General features: G+C 39.9%; 1 protein-coding gene across 1 annotated transcript in view; it reads right to left on the reverse strand.

Annotated features, from left to right (window-relative positions):
* The window catches only part of DTNBP1 (dystrobrevin binding protein 1), a gene marked incomplete at both ends in the record, with an annotated part of 121,662 nt that extends 98,211 nt beyond the window's left edge, over window positions 1-23,451 (reverse strand). The window contains 4 exons of the mRNA XM_080710283.1: window positions 3,518-3,578; window positions 11,297-11,347; window positions 12,090-12,143; window positions 23,396-23,451. Of these exons, the coding sequence (XP_080566409.1) occupies window positions 3,518-3,578; window positions 11,297-11,347; window positions 12,090-12,143; window positions 23,396-23,451 (222 nt within the window). The remainder of the gene's footprint in view (window positions 1-3,517; window positions 3,579-11,296; window positions 11,348-12,089; window positions 12,144-23,395) is intronic.
* Between the last annotated feature and the right edge of the window lie 286 nt (window positions 23,452-23,737).

A 23,737-nucleotide genomic window follows, 5' to 3' on the forward strand; every position in this document is an offset into this window, starting at 1 on the left:
AAGAGCCAGTCACCAGTCACAATCCTCTGCAGATATGTGACAGTGCATGCTAAGCAAGACTTTCTTTTTAGAGAAGAACCAACTTAATATTCAGCACAGAAAACCTCAAATTACTGCTTCTATCAGTGCATCTTAACAGAGAAGAGAAAGTCCAAAAATGACTTTAGAAATTATTCCTAAATTTACCCTGTTTTTAAGGAAACCATTTATTTGGAAATCTAAACCTAAAACAAACAAACTACCACTAACAATCAAAGAGAAAAAAAATCCACAACATAATTAGCAGGTAATTATTTGCATTACAAAAGGAAATTTTTTGTGTGTGTGTGGTAGTACTGGGGGTGGAACCCAGGTGCTTTTCTACCTCCAGGCTATACTCCCAGATTTATTTTATGCTTTATTTGGAAACAGGGTCTCACTAAGTTGCTGAGAGCCTCATTAAGTAGCCGAGGCTGGCCTTGAACCTGTGTAATCCTCCTATCTCAGCCTTCCAAGCGCTGGGATTACAAGCATACTGTGCCACCATGCCTGGCTCAAAGGAATTCTTTTAAGAGAAGTTTCCTAATGCATTTTAAATAATATGATCAATTTACATTTAATTAGAAATACTTCTTACATGAAGCAAGGTAAACAGTAGGGTATGTGAAGGAATTCTAGGCAACTGGTCAATGGTGGGGGGGGTAAAAAGGATTTAAGTTAACAAAGAAGGGATTCAGATGTAAAAGGTCCTAATCACAGGGTTGAGAGATACCAGTCTAGCTTAAGATAACTCTAATTTTTTTCCCCTGAGGATTATAAAGAAAATAACAGACACTAGTTTTTCCCAGACAGTTTTGTTTTGGTCTTAACATGGTGAAAGAGGAAAGGACCTAGATTACGATGTAGAAGCAGTAAAGAAGATCAACTTTTGAAAACATGGACAACAACGACAAACAAGAATTGTGACCAAGACATCCGGGAAGATGGCGACTGAGAAAAGCGGGGCTTAAGAGCCCTGCTAACTACCAATCTCCATTACCACAAAATCAGCGCCTTTCATAGCCAGAAAACACCATCACCAGAGAAACAAAAAAATCACCAGGCTCCAGAGAGAAAGCGGACTGAGAACAGAGCTCAGAGCCACAGAGGAGATACATCGGCCTCATGCCTGAGGATGCGGCAGCAGCGCCAGTGGCTGAGCTCAGCACACGCTGCAGGGATTCAGAGTGGAACTCAAAACCAAGAAGAAATACGTCAGCCTCACGGCCGAGGGCATAGCAGCGGCGCCATATTGCCACCGGCGGCAGCAGCAGCAGCGGCGAATTCATCGAGTCCAGTACAGCTACATCTGCGTACTCAAGAACAGTGAGTCAAATTGCGGGACACAGAGGAGAAATCCCAGTACTGTACTCCCTGGGACTTGACCCAGTGGGGGAGTGGCAGTGACAGAGATATCACACCATAGGAGAACATGCAACCTGGCACCCCCCACAGTCTAAAGCAGCCTCTATCGACTCTCTGGGTCAGAGAATCTGTGATACAACCCAGTAAAGGAGTAGTGGGGTCTGAGATACTACTGACTCGAGATCCAGAACACCTTAAGTGAAGTCATAGTGACCCAAGGGAAGAACCCAGAGAAGGCACAAACTTCCGAAATCATGGGAAAGAGGAATAATACTGGAGCAATGAATGCCCACAACCCCACAACATCAGAACCCGATAAAACAGAAAATCAGAGATTTCTAGAAGATCAAATCAGGAAAATAATGGTAGAAATAATAGAGGTGCTTCGAAAAGAACTCAGAGAGAGCCAAAAAGAGATAAAGGATGCAATTAATGACGTAAAGGCCTCAATTCAAAGCACAAACAACCGATTAGACCACATGGAGAACAGAATCTCGCTCTTAGAAGATGATCATTCCAAAAATGAACGCATAGTTTCTAGTCTAGAAAAAAATATCCAACAGCAGGAATCTGACATTGAAGAAATATGGGCCCATTTTAAGAGAGCTAACCTAAGAATAATTGGAATAGAGGAGGGAAAAGAAAGTGAAACCAAAGGGATCAACAATCTCTTCAAGGAAGTAATAGCAGAAAATTTTCCAAACATAGAGCAAGAGGTCGATACACAGGTCCAGGAAACTTATAGAACTCCCTTTAGACAGGATTGGAGAAGAGGATCCCCACGCCACATAATTGTCAAAATGACTAATGTGGAAGCCAAGCAGAGAATCTTAAAGGCAACAAAAACAAAAGGCCACATGACATACAGAGGCAAACCAATTAGAATCATATGGTTTGAAATCAGAAAATATATATCTTCTAGCTTTAAAAAAAAGATTTATATTTAGGTCTTTTATCTATATTGAGTTAATATTTGTATATGGGATTAGGTAAGGGTCCAATTTTATTCTTTTTCATGTAATTATTATTTTTCAACAATATTTAGTTAAAAGATTATTATTTCCTCCACCAAATGTTCGTGGAAACCTTGTCAAAAATAACTTGACAATATATGGAAGAATGTATCTCTAGGCTTTTATTTAACTCCAATGGTTTATATATCTGCCTTTATAACAGTACTACACTGTTTCAATTATTGTAGCTTTATATGGTTTAAAATCAGAAAATATATATCTTCTAGCTTTGTTCTTTTTCAAGATCATTTTGGGTATCTAGAGTCCATATTACATATTAGAATAGATTTTTTTCCTGAAAAATAAATATATAAATATATGATAGTTTCACCTAAAAAAATATTCTCTGGTAAGAAAGAAAGCAAAAAGAAATATTGAAATGTTATCTTTAAGTTATCAAAAGCTTGGTATCAGACAAATAAAACTGTTATGTGAGATTATCATTGTTAATTTTGGATAAATTGCTATAATACTAGATGTCAACCACTAAGCCAAGCATGGGAAGGAGGGATGGGGAGGGAATGGAGTGGGGATCGGGCGGGGGCTGAATGGGCGATGTGTGCATGTATGTCTACAAAAGTTTTTTGTATCCCACTATGATGTATGAATACAGTGCACCAATAAAAAATTTAAAAAAAAAGAATTGTGACCAATACCCATATTCTGGACAATAAAAATAAGAATTTTAGAAGGAAATGCATATAATTTTTATTGCAGAATCACTGAATTCACAATTAATTATTCTTTTTTTGTGTGTATGGTACTGAGGACTGAACTCAGGATGTTCTTCCTCTGAGCTATACCTCTAGCCCTATTTTATTTTTTAGTTCAAAACAATAGCACAGAGTATTTGCTCTTGGCTAGCAAAACTTTAAGTGTGTGTACCAAATAATTTTAAGTTATAAATTATAAGTTATAAATTCTCTACCCCAACTGAAATAATGACTGAGAAATTGAAAAAAAGATATGCTTCATTCAGCGAGTTTTATAGTCAATTAAATTCAATTTCAAATATGCTATAAGATATTTTAACAGAATAATAAATTTAATTTTCTAAAATTCAGCATTTAACACTGAAAAAGGAAATTTTACCATGAGTATAAGATTAGCCAATTCTTTACCTCTCCGGCATTCGCACATTCTTTGGCTCTCCTGTGAAGCGCTGCCCATGTATCTTCATATCTAAAAAAAAAAAAAAGTATAAATCACAGTAAAAAGAAATACTACCTAAATATAATCTTTAAATATACTATGGTTGCAAAAAGAAGAAATTTAAAAAAATAAGGGGGAGATGTTATAAGAAAAAGAAGTCAACTTGAAGGAGCTTGCAATGACCAAAGAGAGGACAATCTGAGCATCAAATAATGGCAGTAATAGATTACAACTCAAAGAATAAAGCAAACATCCATGAGTCCACAGAGATATAAATAAGTGACTGAATAAATGAAGAAGAGAAAACTCTTCATTGCAGTAGAATTTCAATTAGTAATTTTAGAAGAAGTAACAGAAAACTTATAAAATCGCTATGTGGTAAGCACAACTGAAATATCTTTTCTTTTTTTTTTTTTTTTTTTTTTTTTTTTGCGGTTACTGGGGATGGAACCCAGGGGCATTCTACCTTCAAGCTACGTCCACAACCCTATTGTTTTATTCTTTATTTGGAAACAGGGTCTCACTAAGTTGCAGAGGGCCTCACTAAGTAGTTGAGGGCCACACTAAGTAGTTGAGGCTGGCGGCGAACCTGATCCTCCTGTCTCAGCCTCCCAAATGTGGGGATCACAAGCGTGCGCCACCACGCCCAGCTCAGAAATAACTCTTTAGAAAAGAATACTCATGGATATAAAATTAGGGGGTGAAAGTATAAACAGAAACAGGATATTCACAGACTCAGATCTCTGAGTCTTCTGGATCTCTCCAGAAGATTATCATTAAATAAAATGGAGGAAAGTGTCAACAGTGAGAAACCTGGTAGACAGTTTGATCAAGACATCAAGATTATCAACAGTCTGAGACACATCACCATCATGTGCCTCCCAACAGGCACTGAGTACCACTCTTCTGGCATTCCTGGCAAAAAGGCACTAACCTGAATGTACTCACTAGGAAAGAAGAGATAGATACAAATTGGTGAACATTTTGCAAACCAAAGGCCATAGGTCTTCAAAAGTATCAAGATCATAAAAGACAAAGCTCAGTAACTGTTCCAGACTAAAGGAGATGAAGTCATAGTGACTGGATATAATGTGTGGGCCTGTACTGGTCCCAAATAAGAGTATTAGTGAGACACGTGGTGAAATCTCAATAAGATTTATAGTGAAATATTTGCTAATATTAATTTCTTGGTTTTGATCACTGTACTAGGATTATACAAAATGCTAATATTGGGAAAGCTAGAATTCCCTGCTCTATTTTTACAACTGCTTCCTAAATCTAAAATTATTTCAAAATGATAAGTTAAAAAATACGACTTCAGCCAAGCGTGGTGGCGCACACTTGTAATCCCAGCACTGGGGAGGCTGAGACCGGAGGATCACAGTTCGTGGACAGCCTCAGCTACTTAGTGAGGCCCTCCACAATTTAGTGAGACTCCGTTTCAAAATAAAGAATAAAAAACAAGGCAGGGGGTGTAGCTCAGAGGTCAAATGCCCCTAGGTTCCATCCCCAGACCCGCAAAAAAAAAAAAAAAAAAAAATACAATTTCTGAACTATCAATACAGATGCTGATCTAAAACTTGACTTTCTGGGTATCCAAGTGGTAATTCTCTAAACAGGAATACGTGTTTGATGACTTTACACTGCTTCTCTCCATAGCCGTAGAGAGATTTACAACTTCCCTGTTGAATTCAAATAGGAACATCAACCTGATAATCCCAACAGGCTGCTACCACACATAATGAAAAGCAAGGTGGAAGGTCACAGAGTAACACAGTCCCACTGTCGCTTCAACTAACACAAAGATGGGAAATGTTCTCTGGCACATCAGACTGTAAGCATCAGTTAAAATCAACAAGTATTTACTGAATGCCAGGCACTGTTACGCGTGAGAATTGCTGAGCTGAATTTTACTTCTGCATTTTGTTGTCCCAGTACCCAGCACAGAGGACTTACCAAATGTCTGCTGAGGGAAGGAATAAACATGCCGGTTTTAATTTGTGTGTGTGTGTGGTACTGAGATTGCACCCAGGGGCATGCTACCTCTGAGCCGCAACCCCAGCCTCATTTTTTCTTTCATTTTGAAACAGTGTTTCACTAAATTATGGAGGCTGGCTTCAAACCTATGATTCTCCATCTTAGCCTCCTAGGATTGGGATTACAGGTATGTGCCACCATGTCTGGCTACTAATTTAAAAGTTAGGGTAAAATTTCGATGAATGATAAAATATTCTATCACTTTTTTCAATCAATGGAAAAGAGCAAATTAATCACTGCCTGTCATCTAATCTCCAATCACTCTTTTCTTACCATTCCTCATCTCCTTTTTCCTTCTTATTAAATTTATGCCTTCTATTTTTTTTATTTGTGGTACTAGAGATTGAACTCAGGGGCATTCTACCTCTGAGCTACACCCCCACCCTATTTTATTTTGAAATAGAGTCTGAGTTGCAGAGGGCCTCACTAAGTAGCTGAGGCTGGCCGCAAAGGTGCAATCCTGCAGTCTCGGCCTCCCAAGTACTGGGAGTGTAAGTGTGCACCACCAAGCCCAGCTTATGTTTACGTAAATCTTCTATAGCCAGCCTCATTGCATTTCACCCTCCATCAGACCTACCTTATCGTTCTTGATTTTCCTGTGATATTTGGTATTCCCTATGCAATAATATAGAATAACATTCATTTTTCTTCACTCTCCTATGATGAGCACTGCTGGAGAAAAGTATATATTACAGAGACATACTATCTAACACTGTGTGGGCCTCAGCTGACACTCAGCAGTTTTTAAATATTCGATCCTATTAGATTGTTCCCTGAAGTCCACACAGCAGGTGTTACACATTTCATGAAGCCAATAAACTCATCCCCATCCACTTTCAACAATGGACGACCTTACTGTACCATCTTACTGAGACAAAGACCCCAGATATAAAATCCTTCACTATCTCTGCTTTCAAGTATCTTTAAAATTATTAAGTCAATGAGCAAAAATGGAGAAGAAACCACATTCATAATGCAATGACTCATTCATTCAAATAATACTTTATATACTATGGTAGCACTAATGGAAAAACTCACAATAGTTAGGGAAGGTCAACATACACAACATGACCGTCTAAGGCAAAGTGCTAATTACCAAGTACTAGAACTATACAAATATAGGAGAGTAACTGTGATGTACTACATTGCTTATAAAGGTAGAACTTAGAGGCCAGAAGAGAAGATCCCAGAATAAGCACTAAGAATCTGTCTTCTCACCTAGACCACAACTGCACTGAAAGAACCCGTCTGGTGAAACTACTTTGGAACTCTGGCCTCTACTGAAGGTTTGCAACTCCTCAGGGAAAGAAAGCCTGGACAGAAATCTGAAATTAATTTTGGTCAATCTCTGCTCTCAGCACAGCAGCAGCTAACCACACCCACTCCAGCCTCCATCAACTACTAAGTCCCTCCCATTCCTACTAAAGAGACTTTCAGAAAATTTAAAGGGTTAGCACCTACCTGTTTTTGTCCTTTTTCTATTTTTGGGAATCATAGTATATAATTCAAATATTCAGTTTTCAATAAAAATCACAAATCATGCAATAAAAAAGAACAGGAAACTAAGGCCCTTTCAAAGGAAAAAGATTAACTGACATATAATATCACCAAGAGAGACCAGGTGGTGATTTAAACTAGACAGACTTTAAATCAACAGGGCTAGAGGTGTAGATCAGTGGTACAGTGGGTGCCTAAAAGTACTCAAGACTCTAGGTTTGGACTCCTAGCACTGAAACAAAACAAAAAAAGGCAATGGTTTATATATGCTTAAAGAGCAAAAAGTAGACATGGGTAGTATCAAGAAAATGATACAATGCCGGGCGTGGTGGCGCACGCTTGTAATTCCTGTGCTTGGGAGGCAGAGACAGGAGGATCGCGCAGGTTCGAAGCCAGCCTCGCTGGCTTAAGAGACCCTGTTTCCAAATAAAAATATAAAATAGGTCTGGGGGTGTAGCCCGGAGGTAGAGGGCCCCTGGGTTCCATCCCCATACCACCACCCCCAAAAAAAGAAAATGATACATGAACAACAACAAAAATTTTTTTTATTGGTACTGTGGATTGACCCTGGAGGGGGGGCATTCTACCTCAGAGCTGCACTCCTAGCCCTATTTTCCCTATTTTTAATTCTTTCTTTCTTTTTCTTTCTTTCCCCCCCCCCCCCCCGTATGTCTCTGTCTCTCTCTTTCTTTTGCAGTGCTGGGATGGAACCCAGGGGCACTCTACCTTCAAGCTACATCCCCAGCTCTATTTTTTATTCTTTATTTGGGAATAGGGTCTCACTGAGTTGCAAAGGGCCTAAGTAGCTGAGGCTGTCCATATACCACAATCTTCCTGTCTCAGTCTCCCAAATGCTGGGATTACAAGTATATCCCAACACACCTGGCTATTCTTAATTTTTGAAACAGGGTCTAAGTTGTGGAGGGCCTCACTAAGTAACCGAGGCTGACCACAAACCTGCAATCCTCCTGTCTCAGCCTCCCAAGTACTGGTATTACAAGTGTGCACCACCATGGCTGAACAAAATGATTATATTAATAAAGACAGAAAATGCAGAAAGGATTCTGTAAAGAAATTCTAAGATGAACGTGGTGGTGCATGCTTGTAATCTCAGTTTTGAGAAGGCTGAGACAGGACGATCGCAGGGCCACGGCCAGCCTCAGCAACTTAGTGAGGCCCTCTGCAACTTAGTGAGACCATGTTTCTAAATAAAGAGTAAGTCGGGAGTGGTGGCACACACTTGTAATCCCAGTACTTGAGAGGCTGAGACAGGAGGATCTCAGGTTTGAAGCCAGCCTCAGCTACTTAGTGAAGCCCTTCACAACTTAGTGAGACCCTGTTTTCAAATAAGAAATAAAAGTGGGCTGGGGGTTTAGCTCAGAGTAGTAGAATGCCTCTGGGTTCAAACCCCAGTGCTCCCAACCCCTAAAAAAGAATAAAAAATAGGGCTGAGTGTAGAGCTTGGAGGTAGAATGCCCCTAGGTTCAACCCCCTGTACCACACACACACAAAAGGAATTCATAATAACTGAAATGAAAAACTACTACAAGAATTCAAAAGTAGATTTGAGCAGACCACAGAATTAGCATGCTTACAGATGGGACAACTGAAATAATGAAGTCTAAGGAGCAGAAAGAAAAAAGCTCGAAGAACAAAGAACAGAGCTTCAGGAACCACTATCAGGAGGACAGCGTGGGCTCTGTGGAAGCTGCACAAAGAGACAGCCAATGTGGAAAACAGTACAGCACTTCTCCAAAAATTAAAAACTGAATCACCATATAATATAGCAACTCCTTTTCTGGATATGATCCCAAAAGAACTGAAAGCAGAGTAGCAGAGTCTCAAAAAGATTCATGTATTCATGTTCTCAGCAGCATCAGTCACAGTAGCCAAAGGGAGAGATAACCCACGTGTTCACTGACAGATGAGTGGATAGACAGATATGTACCTACACTGAACACTCTTCTGGCTTCATAAAGAAGTTCTGACACACTGCAACAGGAACGAACCCTAAAAGCATTATGCCATGTGAATAAGTCCATCACAGAAAGAGAAATACTAACAATTTCACACCCATGAGGTCTAGAACAGTCAGATTCTTAAAAAGAGAAAGCAGAATGAAGGCTGATGGGGCGGGGGAGGGAGACAGGGAAGCAATGGTTAGTGGCATGTCGATAAAACTGTTTTATGAGATGAAAACAATTTGGGGAGCTGGATACACAACAATGTGAATGTACTTAGCACTACCAAACTGTACACTTCAAAATGGTTACAATGGTAAATTTTATGTTATTTGTATTTTACTACAATTTCCAGAATTAAAAGATGGTTTAGGTATTCATTATTTAAAATAAGTTTCCCTTCTCACTCAATATTAGTTCCAATGAGTAAAAGACTGTTCCAGTACAATGTCTTGGCAAAGTATAGACACTTGCCTGTGAATATTAATTTTTCACAAAAAAGTATCCCCATTCCAAAAGTCTACCACATACACACAAGTCTACATCTCCAAAAAAATCTTTCATTGAAATAAAGTTTGTTTCAACTAAAGCACTAGAGAGAAAAAATAGAAAATGTACATAAGTGTATAGCATTGGTTAACTTGACACTTCCTTTCATGTGACTTATGTTCTTCACTCAACAAAACAGGAAATTAATATCAAATAAACACTAGTCATTTCACAGAAGAAAAATCTCTAGATTTAGTGACCATAAAAAGAAACATAAAAAAAAAATTAAAAAAATACATACCCATTAGTAGTCACTACCCATTGCCCTCTCCTCTCCAAACCCTGGTAACTACTAGTCTACTTTTTTCTCTGTGGTTGCACCTCTTGGACATTTACTATAGATGCAGTCATACAGTATGTGGCCTTTTGTGCTGGTTCCTCTCAGCATACACTTCAGCATGTATCATCTCATTCCCTTTTTGTGGATGAATAATATTCTATTATATGGACACACTTTTTATCTATCAGTTGATGAAAATTTATACTGTTTCCATTTTTGCTATTATGAATAATATTACCATACACATTTGAGTACAAGTTTTTATTTATTTTTTATTTTTGTTTTTTGGTGGTACTGGGGTTCCTGGAAACCCTTCTACCTCCGGGCTACATTGTCAGACCTATTTTATATTTTTATTTGGAAACAGGGTCTCTTAAGCCAGCGAGGCTGGCTTTGAAACCGCACGATCCTCCTGTCTCCGCCTCCCAAGCGCGGGGATTACAAGCGTGCGCCACCACGCCCGGCTTCGGTACAAGTTTTTATGTGGATGTCTTAAATTCCCTTGGAGCGAAATCACTGGGTCATATTGTAATCCCATATCTAACTTTTTAAGAAACTACCAAACTGTTTTCCAAAGTGACTGCAAGACTTTCCATGTGCAGCAGCAATGCATAAAGGTGCTAATCCCCCCCAGATCTCTGCCAAGACTTGGTAAAGCATATCATTTTTAACACAGAGGCGCTAATGCGTGTGAGGTGGTAATTCACTGTGGTTTAGGCTTGCATTTCCCTTATGCCTAATAATGCTGAGCATCTTTTCCATGTTCAACTTCTTGGCAAGTCGTGTACTTTCTTTTGAGAAATGTCATTTCAAGTCCTTTGTTTCTCTACTGGACTGTATTTTTATTTTTGAGTTGTAAAAGTTTTTTACCACTCTAGATACAAGTCCCTCATCAGATATGCAATCTGTGAATATTTTCTCCTATTCTGCGGGCTCTTATTTTGATTGTATTCTTTGAAGCACAAAAGAGTTTCATTTTGATCCTCTCCAACTCATCTATTTTTCTTTAGTTATTTGTACTTTTGGTGCCATGTCTGAGAAAACCATACATTTCAGTATTAATTTGCATGTCATCATGAATGGATTGAAAAATGAATACTACAAACTTAAGAATCAAATAAGAAACCAGATTATTGAGGACTCAAATTCAGAATCAATTTTCTTGCAAAGAACCGTGTGGACAATAAATACACATGATAAAGCTGCTGAAAAGTAAATACAACAGTGATCTCTGTCCAGAGCCTGGAGTGACCTTGGCAATAACCAGAACAGTAAAAGCCTTCAAAGAAAGAGCAAATAAATAATTTCCCATCAATACATCAAGATAAAATTTGGATGTTTTAAGGTTTGTATACATACAATTATAAAATATTTTTCACCAACAGTTAGAAATACAGTCCTCCTCTTTGAAGAGCAGCATTTACCTGCTGAGTAGTTCTAGTCCAGCAGAGTACTTTGGCACATACGGAACAGTTCTGCCAAAAGAAACACTCATTTTATTAAAATTGTTCCTGACACAGCTAATGTAAAAAGAAAGGTATGCACAGAAATTCTGGCATTCTCAGCTGTAATGTAAGATATTTTAAAACTACTAATGATTATCTAAACTCTTAGGAAAAATGTATTACATTTGTATTACAATATATCAATAGTAACTTTGTCCCACAGAGGTTATTTTCAGCATACAGTAATAAAATACACATTTTAACAAAATGTTATATAAAAAGAATGTGTGATTAAAACTCATCATTTCTAGGTTGAAAGTAAAATTTAGTCAGTTTACTAGAAATAAACTAAAAAAAGTGCAATACAAGTGTTTTCACAAAAAACAGGTAATATACTTAATTAAGAGACTCATTTTCCAACTTGTTTTATTATTCATTTGCTTTTCAATAATGCAGGAGTTTTTGCTTTTTATAATAGCTTTGGTATAATTAAATTGTACCAAATTATACAAATTAAAGTAATTATAATCAAACAATGGCTACTTGTCATAGAGAAGAAACAATTATACTTCACCATTTTTCGACCATTTCACAATTTTATCAGAAAAAAATATCCTGTGTTATATATAAAATACAAAGAATCAGTTAACTGTTTTGTAGTCAGGGGCACTCAACATATCTTAAGCCCATAAAGTAATGTTACCATTATGAAGACAACCAAAAGTTGCATGAAACTCAAGTCATGGCCAAGTAAGTCTCAGCACAAGCTCACCTGGGCTTGCTCTTGACTGTCACCTCTCTTGACTTGTCACTTAGAGTCTTCAGCCTGTAATTCAAGGAGCAGAAAATATATCAGGTCAAAAGATTTCCAACCACAAGTGTTGGCAGCTGTTACAATCTTAGATGGCACAGGCTATTTTTTTTGTTACAAGAATTAAAATCCTCTATGGGCAACAAATATTTGAGTGTTCACTATGTGCCCGATATCACAAATGGAAAATTGGTAGCAATTTTTACATTTTTACTTTCCCCAAATTCCTTTGTTAGAAACAGCGATTCCTAAATGTGCTCAGAGAACTCATAATTTATCTTGTATCATTAGAAAAAAAAAGTTGTTCGCATAAGTGAACTGGAGATACAACAAAAATAAGTATACATAAATAAAGCAGTATACTTTATTAAGCAGATATCACCCCAAGTATTCAGATAACTGAGCACTCACATTATATTATAAACTAGTTGTGGCGCATGCCTATAATCCCAGTATTTGGAAGGCTGAGACAGGAGGATCACAGGTTTGAGCCAGCTTCAGAAACTTAGTGAAACCCTCAGCAACTTGGATCCTACTTTGAAATAATTTTTAAATTTTTTATTATTATTTTTGTGTGTGTGTGTGGTACTGGGGTTCCTGGAAACCCGTCTACCTCCAGGCTACACTCCCAGACCTATTTTTTTATTTTTTATTTGGAAACAGGATCTCTTAAGCCAGCAAGGCTGGCTTCAAACCAGAGCGATCCTCCTGTCTCCACCTCCCAAAGCACGCGCTTGGGAGGCCATGCTGGCTTAAGAGACCCTGTTTCCAAAAATAAAAAAGTATAAAATAGGTAGAAGGGCTTCCAGGAACCCCAGTATCACCAAAAAAAAAAAAAAAAAAAAAAAAAAAAAAAAGACTAGGGTTGTAGAGGTAGAACACCTAATGCAAAGTGCTTTCATTAAAGAGTATCAATGTGCCCCTCTTCACGTTGCGTGATTACTGACCCGTTGTTATGAATACCTGGCTGCATTCTGCAGCAAAACAGTGCTTTCTTCAGATGCTTCTGAGCTAGGAATGCATCCTCATTTGCTAATTGGAAGCCAGGTATTTTTTTTTTTTTAACTACTATTAAGGTAGTTCTGTGGGGATTTTTATGGCTCTCGTGTCTCTTTTTTCTAAATTTTCTGTCTACTACTGGTCACCTGGTTATTACAGTCATGTACTGCTTCTACTATCTGACGATAGCAATCTCTTCCCTTTACATTTGTTGTTTTTAAATGACCGGGCTAGGAACAGATCAACGGTCTGTAACTGCACATAAAAATTCAACAGACTCTTCAAGTATAAAATATGATGCTACTGACTGCACAATTTATTTTCACATTACTGGCCCAGTTTTACTTCCTTTTTGGCTCTAAACTTGACTCCAGGTAATTGAGTTTGCCAATAAGCAAGTGCTAGATTATGATATAATCTTATTTGAAATGAGATAACTGCTATATGTGGCCTTCTTAATTACTTCAAGTCAAGATAGACTGGACAACTACTAGCCCTTCAAATCTTTGTAACAAAAACAAAAAACAAAAAAAGAAAAAGAAAAAGAGAGAAATAGGAGCTCCTCTCATGACACATTACTTGATGAATGTCCCACCCCACACTGTACAATGTACAATCTGCACAACTACAGGTGCAGGCCCTGACACAAGATTACATATTTTCTTTAATAATGCCTGGCCAGGCACCAGAAGGGATTTTCTGTTGCAAGTATATTTTCAGCCAAATTGGAATGCCAATTTCATACAAAAACTTTTCCATTACTCTATGATCTGAAAAATAAAACATTGATGAGATTAATTTCTCTACACTACTAAAAAGATTTAACAATCTCTTTAATACAAAATGGATTTGTGTCTCTCTCCAGAGGAATCTAAGAAATTATATAAAAGTCTCCTCTGTCCCAGAGAAGCACAAATTTCTAAGCTTATCTTGAAAACTAGTAAATCAGGATTAACCAAATATCAAACAAAATTTAGAAAAAGATTTTTATAGTCATGCTCTACCATTTCCACTCCAAAATCTAAGGAAGGCATTAGTTGTGACAACTCAGTAGACTGCCCTAGTGTAGTTATACAAAACAGCACAACATACTTAAAATAAGTAACATTTTTATTATTTTAACATTTTTAGTGATTTGAGACAATGCTATATAGTTAGGCTTGAAACAGAATTGCTAAAGATCCTCTTTAGACTATTCTATGTAACCTAGCAAATCTCTAGGTTGGTATTTCAAAAATACAGCTCTAAGACTTTATTTACTTATCTATTCATTTTTGTGGTACTAGGGATTGAACCCAGGAGCATTCTGCTTCTAAGCTACACCTCCAGCCATGTGTGTATTGTGTGTGTGTGTGTGTGTGTGTGTGTGTGTGTGTGTATGTATGTGTGTATATATAATTTTTTTTTAAACAAGGCCTAAGTTGCTGAGGGCCTAAATTGCTGAGGCTGGCCTCCAACTTGCAATCCTCTTGCTTCAGTCTAAGTACTGAGATTACAAGCATACACCACTTGCCTGGATTAAAGCATTTAATTTTTCAATTGTAATTTACCAAGTTTGGGGCCCTCTCCTTTTTTCCAAAAATAGAAAGGGAAAAAAAATAGTATGGAATAAACAGGGAAGAAGGACCATCACAAGAGCTAAAAATAAAACTGTTGGAAGAGTCATGAAGAGCCTCCCCAGGTGGCTTCTCAGCAACCATCTGTTTAAAAATTGGTCTTTAACCAAATGTAATGAGTGAAACCTATTGATCTCAACAAACCAGTTATAAAAAGACATTTCTAGCTGGGTGGTTTATGCTTGTAATTCCAGCATTTGGGAGGCTGAGAGAGGAGAATCGCAGTTCGCAGACAGCCTCAGCTACTTAGTGAGAACCTTTGCAACTCAGTGAGAACCTGTTTCAAAATAAAGAATAAAAAAAAATAGGGCAGCCGGGCGTGGTGGCGCATGTTTTGTAACTGCTTGTAATCCCGGCATTCAGGAGGCTGAGAGAGGAGGATCTCGGTTCACCGACAGCCTCAGCTCCTTAGTGAGGCCCTCTGCAACTTAGGAAGACCCTGTTAAAAAATAAAGAATAAAAAAATTGGACTGGGGGTGCAACTAAGGAGGTAGAATGCCCCTGGGTACCATCCCCAGTACTGGAAAAAAAAAAGACATTTCTAAGAACCAAAGAAATCTGATTATGCACTGTATAATTGATAATATCAAGGAGCGAGTGTTCATTGTGTTAGCTATGATGTTGGTCATGTGTTACATAATGTCTCTCTTTTAAAGCAAAGCAAGCTGATAATACGGGAGTTGTAAGGGAAAGACAAATGTGGCAATATCTGAACACTGCTGAATCTAAGTAATAAATATATAGCATTTATCATGTTATTCTATTTTTGTGTATGTTTAAAACTTTGTAAAAATGTTTTAATGACAAAAACAGACTTTCAGATATTTCTATTTTCTTACACCTTCTCCAAATAAACTGTCAATGTTCCAAAATTCAAAAAAGAAACTACTGGAGAAAATATAAAGTAGCTAAAGATAGAAACAACAACAACAAAGAATAGATGAGGGGGGGAAACGATGCAAGATTACAACCACTATTATTTTTAGATGAAAAAGGAAAAAGAAAATAAGGTTAAAGCTGGGCATGGTGGTGTACGCTTCTAATACCAGCATTCAGGAAGCTGAGACTAGAGGATTGTGGTTCGTGGACAGCCTCAGCTGCTTAGTGAGGCCCTCCACAAGTTAGTGAGAACCTTTTCAAAATAAAGAATAAAAAAAAAATAAGGGGGGGTGTAGTTCAGAGGTTGAATACCCCTGGGTTCCATCACCAGATGCACACACAAAAATAAGGTTAGATTATATATGTATGTGTGTATATATATGTATGCATGTATATGTATATATGTATGTATGTATGTATGTTTCTTTTATTTTGCAGTACTGGGGATGGAACCCAGGGGCATTCTACCTCTGAGCTATACCCCCAGTCCTATTTTTTATTCTTTAATTTTGAAACAGAGTCTAAATAACTGAGACTGGTCATGAACCTGCAATCCTCCTGTCTCAGCCTCCCAAGTACTGAGATTACAAGCATTAGACACCCCACCCAGCCAGGGTTAAATATATTTAATAAAAGACCAAAAAGGTTTTCTTTCTTTCTTTCTTTCTTCCTTTCTTGTTTCTTTCTTTGTAATGGGGATAGAAAGAACTCAGGGGCATATTAACTCTGAGCTCTGAGCTGTACGTGTGTGTGTGTGTGTGTGTGTGTGTGTGTGTGTGTGTGTGTGTGTGGCACTAGGGGTGGAACCCAGAGGATTTCTACCTCTGGGCTATACTCCCAGACCTATTTTTTTATATTTTATTTGGAAACAGGGTCTCACTAAGTTGCTGAGAGCCTCACTAAGTAGCTGAGGCTGGCTTCGAACCTGTGCGATCCTCCTCCTGTCTCAGCCTCCCAAGCGCAGGGATTACAAGCGTGCGCCACCACGCCTGGCTTGCACTAGTTTTTAATTGTGAAACAAGGTCAGCCTAAGTTGCAGAGGGCCTAACGAAGTAGCTGAGACTGGTCCCAAACCTGTGATCCTCCTGTCTCAGCCTCCCAAGTACTGGAATTATAGGCCAGTCTCAAAAAGGTTTATTTATTTATTTATTTATTTATTCATTCATTTTTGGTGGTACTAGGGATGGAACCTAGGGGCATTCTACCTCCGAGCTATACTCCCAGCCCTATATATTTTTTTAATTCTTTATTTTGAAATAGGGTCTCATTGAGTTGCGAAGGGCCTCACTAAGTAGCTGAGGCTGTCTGGGAACTGCAATCCTCCGGTCTCAGCCTCCCAAATACTGGGGTTACCAGGTTCTCCACCATGCCCAACTTTAAAAGGTCCTTTATAAAATGCATACCTAAAACCCAAAGTCAACTGAAAGTACGCTGTCATTTTTATTTTGAGAGAACCCTACTTAATTTCTCACACTAATTCTATACTAGAAACAACTCCCTAATAAAGTTTACTTAATGTCCCATAATGTCACGACAAGACAGGATGGAAATAGGGATTCAGAGGGAATATTCCAATTTCCTCAAACACAAATGGTGGTATTTTACTCAATCATGAACATTTGCTAAGAAATAAAATTCTAAATATGAACTGGGAAGCTTTCTGAGAAATGACAGAGCTGATTCAAATAAAATGTAAGTTGGGCATGGTTGTGCACACCTATAATCCAAAGACATGAGACCCTCAGTAACCTAGTGAGACCCTGTTTCAAATCAAAATATAAAAAGAGATGGGGGTGTAGATCAGAAGTAGAATATCCTTGGATTCAATACCCAGTGCCATACACACAAAAAAAATAATAAAAAATTATCACCAACAAAGAAGTTAGGAAACTATGTATTTGTGCCAGGGTGAAATAGGTAGAGGCTGTCAATGCACCAGTTTTGGTAAAAGGCTTTCCCTGGCCCATTCTCACCCTCACTCTTCTTCCTAATACCACACACCCCAGGGAGACACAACTGCTGCTATGTAAGCACATTGATGTATATCCTAAGTGAGCCACCTGACAACCATTTTCTACTAATGACAGCTAATACACACTTTCACGTTCAAAGCACTAAACCTCAAATTTATCAGAATGGTTCAATAATCTTATTTTTGGATGGCTCCAAAGACTTAATTTGAAACCAGACTATTTACTTCTTCAATCTTTGAAGAAAATACTAAAATGGAGGCCTCTAAGAAATGACGGTGAGTCCCAAAACTGCTTAGGTAAAAACTTTAAGGAGTGGATGTTCAGAATGATTACCTGGAGCACTGAGCGGCTGTGGAGATGTGCTCCCTGACCCAGCTGCACGGGTGAACTAGGCAGCACTTTCTTTATCTGCACCTCAGTTTCCAACTCACCTACATCATTGGCTATTAGGAAAAGGGAAGACAGCTGCTTTAAGACACCACAAAAACCTATTAACATATCTTGTTATGAAACTCAATTCCTTTGAACCACATTTTAACTTGAAATTCCATTTACAAATCTAATCTACCCTATTTTCACAGTAGTATTTGTCAATTCTCTCTTTCTTGCTCTTTTTCTAACAAGATCAAGGAAAAAGCAAAAGCATAATCACACTCGAAAGTGAAAATGACTCCTAAGCTCCAAAACCTGAAAAATTCACATGAGAGCTGCACAGACTCAGAAAAGAGAACTTCAGTTCCCACCCGCGTCCTGAGGGTGTCTTCAATTTCCAGCTACTATTTCGACGTCAAGCTTCAACTTCACGACAAATTCGCTGTCAACTGCTCCTTTATTCTTTTATGTTGGTATATGCCATCACTTCACTCCAAAGTCAACATTCATTTCTGCACCCTTTTTCGTCTCCCACTTCGCTGTTGACAAATTCAACCCCCGTGTGCCACATTCCTTCCCTCTTCTTAATTCCTACCAACACTACCTCATCGTCTCTCACCCGGCCCTGTTCCCCACGCCCCGTCTTATCACAGTGCTTTCCAAATTACTTTTCCAGAAATAAAAAAATATTTTTCCAGAAGTACATAGAGACCTCTCCCCCTCCACCTGTTTCAGCCACAGTTTCTATAAGCTTCTAGACACTCTGCCTCCTGCTGCTGGAATGAGAGTAGGGACCTTCCCTGCTGTCTGGTTGTTCTCTGCCATAGTCCCAGCATCTAGCACAAACGAAATACTCTACTACCAGGCAATGAACTTCCTTTCCAGCTGAAATGCCCTTACCCAAATTTATCAGGCCCTCTTCATTCTTCAAGAAGCCACTTGAAGCCTTCTATAAACACATCCAAATCAAAGTAGACTCTTTTCTAAGTTCAAATGCCACACAGCTTATATTTTCAGCACACAAGCTTTTCTTTTGCTTTATGTTACCAAGAGTATAGGGCATCCAAGGGCAGAAACTCTCTGTCAACTTTGTAGCCCCAGGATCTAGTCCAGTATCCAGATACTGCTTAATAAAGTCCAAGCAAAACTGAGCATATGGTCTCTCAAACCTTTTTTAAAGCTTCAATGAAAAAGGATGCTTTGAGTGCCTAATCTAGGGTCTGGCACAGGATAGTATGCCTAATCTTAGCAGGAACTCTATAGGTATTTATTAAATAGAGTTGAAGAGTGAGGTTTTATTAGCCTTGTTAAAAGAGAAATCCTGGAAAACTCAACACTGCAGGCAAAAACTCAGCCTTTGACCACACAGTTAGATTACTAGATTTTCTTCTTTGTGTAGGTTTTTACAGAGACAGAGGAGAGAGAATGAGGATACCGGGCCGGGGTAGATGTCAGGGGTAGTGCTGGCATTGAAGGGGAAACACCCACTGTCTAGTTGCAACAAGTAATTTTTTATTCCTAATCACAGGAACCTAGAACATTACAAACAGGAAACACCATCCTGTGACAGGCAGCTGTAATCCTTCAATAAATCTGATTTTCAGTTCTCTGAAGAGATTTGCAAAATCTCTTTACACGCCTGAATACCTCAGTCCTGGGGCCTTTGGTCCTAACTGCTCAAAAGGTAAAAATTAAAGACCAAATATAGATTTGGAGTATGTGCTTCTATACACCCAAGTTTCCCTCAGAGTACAAGCCAATCACTAAAAAAGGATGTCCTCTGTGAACCCTCAAAAGGTCCCAAAAATTCTAAATTAAATTAAATGAGGACTCACAAAGTGAGGGGAAAGATCTCTGTGAGGCCCAGAACCAAAGCCTTTGGGCTGGTGCACCATCTACTGAAGGCAGAAAGCACAGGATTTAATTAAGTTCAAGGTTTACCTCGGTGTCCATATAATTGTTACTATTCGTTTAAAAATGCCACAAGGTTGCAGCCCAGTAGTAGAGTGTACTGCCCAGCATGCCCAAGGGCCTGGGTTCAATTCTCAGCAGAGGGGAGATGGAAGGTGGGGAAGGCTACAAACCCATGGACAACCTTGGGTCCCCCTAGATTCTCAGTCATCTCTACTCTGCTCTTTATGAATCCTAAGTTGCATTTTATCTAAGTCTGGATGAAATTTTGAAATTCATTGTGTCCACTGAACATACTTTAACCACTAATGTGACATTCTTTTACGAAGCTGATAAAGAATAGTCCTAGTTCACTAAAAAAAAAAAAAAAAAGTAAATTTTCCTAGAATTAAGCCCCAGAAATGTGAATTTTCAGAAAGTGAAATGAGCAGAAAAGCTGAGGAGAGGATGTTGCTCTGAGTAGCTGAAGGAGCCCAGAAAATCACGAGGTTACCTACTGATTGCCTGGGGTGTCTTGAACACTGGATGTTTAAAATTACTTTAAAAGGCAGCTACTCGGACTGCTAAACACTTCTCCACAACCAAGGGCCCTGCAGGAATACCAAGTTAACTGTGATAAGCTTGGGGAGGCACCTGCCACATCTTTCATCTTTAAATCCAATTCTTCTGTGTCTCCATACAATATACATTATTACTGTCTTCAAGTTCATCTTTTCTCATCAAGGCAAAAATATCCAAATACATTAAATAGGCTGATCCCAAAGTGATCACAGATAGACTAAGTGGGGTTTTCTTCCTTAGTAAAAACTGCACAGGACATTGGGGATGGGAAGAAAGTGAGCATCAAAGTTTAGAGCTGTGGGTCAACTAGCAGACAGACATCACTCGGAGATAAGCTTTCTCCCTGCGGTATTACAGACTAACGGCTTACACTGACAGTCCAGTGACTGTCAGCTGAGTAAGAGAAACCAAGAAAAGAGCCACGTGGAACAAAGCCCTCTGAGGATATCTAACTCTAAACTGGCCCCAGACTATGGCACTTTCAAGAAGTGAGTATCCGAGGAGTTCTAATGAGATCCCCTTAGCTAAACTCGACAATTTCAGGGTTATCCAGGTCTCCCAGGATGGTTTGAGCCTGGGGAAGTCGCGTCCACATTCCTAAGCAAGAAACCTAAGCAAAGCTCAGAAGCAAGACTAGGTCTGGAGGTAGCCATATAACCTAGAAAGTTATAGCGATTACCAAAAGAGGGGCTATGAGGTCACCAAGGAATTCTTTCCTTCCTTCCTTCTGAACCCAGGGACATTCTACCTCCAAGCTACACTCCCAGCCCCTTTTCTTTTTATTTTGAAACAGGGTCTAAGTGACCGAAGTTCTCACTAAGTTGCTGGTCTTTAACCTGTGACTTTCCTGTATAGGCCTCCCAAGTACTGGGATTACAGGTGTGTACCACAGTTCCTGGCTCCACCAAAGAATCCCTCAAAAGCAATGATATCAGGAGCATACCCACCTAGATTTACCTATGGCCACTTTTATGCCATAAAGCACTGCAACATCATACCAACAATTTTTAAATTTACACTATTTTTTTTAATTCTTGAAAAGCTTTATTTCAATTTAAACAACAAAGTAAGTGATATTTGTGTCATCCAGGGACAGATGAGAGGGTATAATCATCCTTCATAGATGTTTAGCTGATGAAAAATGTAATCTAATCTAGGTAAGAGACTTATTATTCCAGATTATATTTACCTCTCAATCTAAGATTATGAAAATTAGCCACAAAGATTAGAAATAGATTTACACAAAGTGACATCAGAAAAGCTGAGCAAGTGATGTCTAATGTTTTTGGAAAATCTGTTTTTATTTTATTATTATTACTATTGTTATTGTAGTACTGTGGATCAAATCCAGGGCCTTGCATATGCTCGGCAATCACTCTATTTCAGAGAATATGGAGGGACAGTCACAAGCATACAAGAACACCTACCAATGAACGATTTCCTGGGCATTCATCATTAATATTCTTAAAAGCAAACTAAAATATAAAAAATGCCCTAGAGCCAGGTGTGGTGGCACACGCTTATAATCCCAGCATTTGGGAGGTTGAGACAGGAGGATCATGGTTCAAGAACAGTCCCAGATACTTAGGCCCTTTGAAACTCAGTAAGGCCCTGTTTCAAAATAAAGAATAAAAAATAGGGCTTGGGGTGTAGCTTGGCGATAGAATGCCCCTGGGTTCCATCCCCAGTACCGCCAAAAATAAATAAATAAATAAATAAATAAATAAATAAATAAATAAAATGTCTTATAGTCAGGCATGCGGTGCACACTTGTAATCCCAGTACTTGGATGGCGGAGACAGGAGGATCTCAGGTTCGAGAACATCCTCAGCAACACTGTGAAACTCTCAACAACCTACTGAGACCCTACTTCAAAATAAAAAAATAAAAAGGGCTTGGGTGAAGCTCGGAGGTGGACTGTTCCTAGGTCCCTAAAGGTTCAATTCCCAGTTTAAAAAAAAAAAAAAAAAACTTTATTATGGTAGCTGCTATACCATCTTTCCAATGAAGAATTTAAAACAGTATGATTGAGTTTATCTTACATTTAGAGCATTCTCCAAAAAGATTTGTAAGGCATAGGTGACAGATCCTTCATAAAGGTGACACTTTTACTAAAGTAATGAAAAAAATTAAAATGACAAGCACTAACAACAGTAGTGGCATAGTGCTGTTTTACAGGTTCATTCGCTAATTCTCTCAATAATTCCCATTTCACAGTGGCCGAGGCTGTACATGGGGCAAGGCGGTCTGAGTAATTGCAGAACCACGTTTGGTTTGGTTAAGTGGTAGAGCCTGGATGGGTAGCTAGGCAGGAAGCCAGGGGCCCAATCGAGTTCCCAAACTTTGCTGCCCACTGGAATCACTTGGAGATCTGTAACAACAACGCCATCGTGGACAATCTGGTTTAATTGGTATCCCGTGCAACTTGGGCATGGGGTTTGCAAAACATGCCCAGGTGCTTAGTCTAAGCAAAGTTTGGGAAGCTGGGGGTCTGTGCTCTTAACTACTGGGTAGTAACACTATCGCCATAGTCGCGTTGTTTCTCTTCCAGTTCCTCCACCGAGGCGTCCAACCCAGGGCAAAGGTAGAGAGAGAGAGAAGGCTAGAAGAGGCGGCCAGCCTTGCCAAGGGCTGGGCCAGCCGGCCAGGGGGCGGACACTGGTCCGGACGGCCGGGCCTGGAGAGGGGGCGGCGGCCCAGCCCAGGTGGGCCCGGGTGTGCAGGTGCTCTGGAGGGCCGGGGTCACACAATGCAGCGCGAGTGGAGAGCCGGGGAGGGATCCTGCGCATCCCCGCTGCCCGGGTCAGACCCAGCCCGGGGACCGAAGTTACTGGGCACCCCGGGACGCCGGGAAGTTCGTGACTCTCCCGCGGGGCGGGGCGGGGAGGCCATCCCCGGCTGCAGCCCCGCTCCTCCGCCGGCCCCGGGTCCCTTCCGTCGCCTACCGCATACCCACCCGGAGGTGAAATCCTGCTGCACGCTCAGCAGCCGCTCGCGTAGGGTCTCCAGCATCGCCGCCGCGTCTCCTCCGCCCGGGCCGCCGCCGCCCCTGTCAGCCCGCGCCTCGCACTCCCGCGGCCGGCCCCGCCCCCCGCGCGGCCCGCGCCCTGCGCCGCGGCCCTCAGCCCCGCGCCTTCCGCGTTCCGCCCCCGCCGCGCGCGCCCGCCAGCCACGCCCACTCCGCGCCAGCCCGCGCTCGCCACGCCCCCGACGCGCTCGCTCGCCACGCCCACGTCCCGCGTTCGCCACGCCCACGCCCGCGCTCGCCCTGCCCACGCCGGCTTGCGCAGTCGCAGTA

Source organism: Muscardinus avellanarius, assembly GCF_963383645.1.
Source record: "Muscardinus avellanarius genome assembly, chromosome: 14".
NCBI classification, from domain to species: Eukaryota; Metazoa; Chordata; class Mammalia; order Rodentia; family Gliridae; genus Muscardinus; species Muscardinus avellanarius.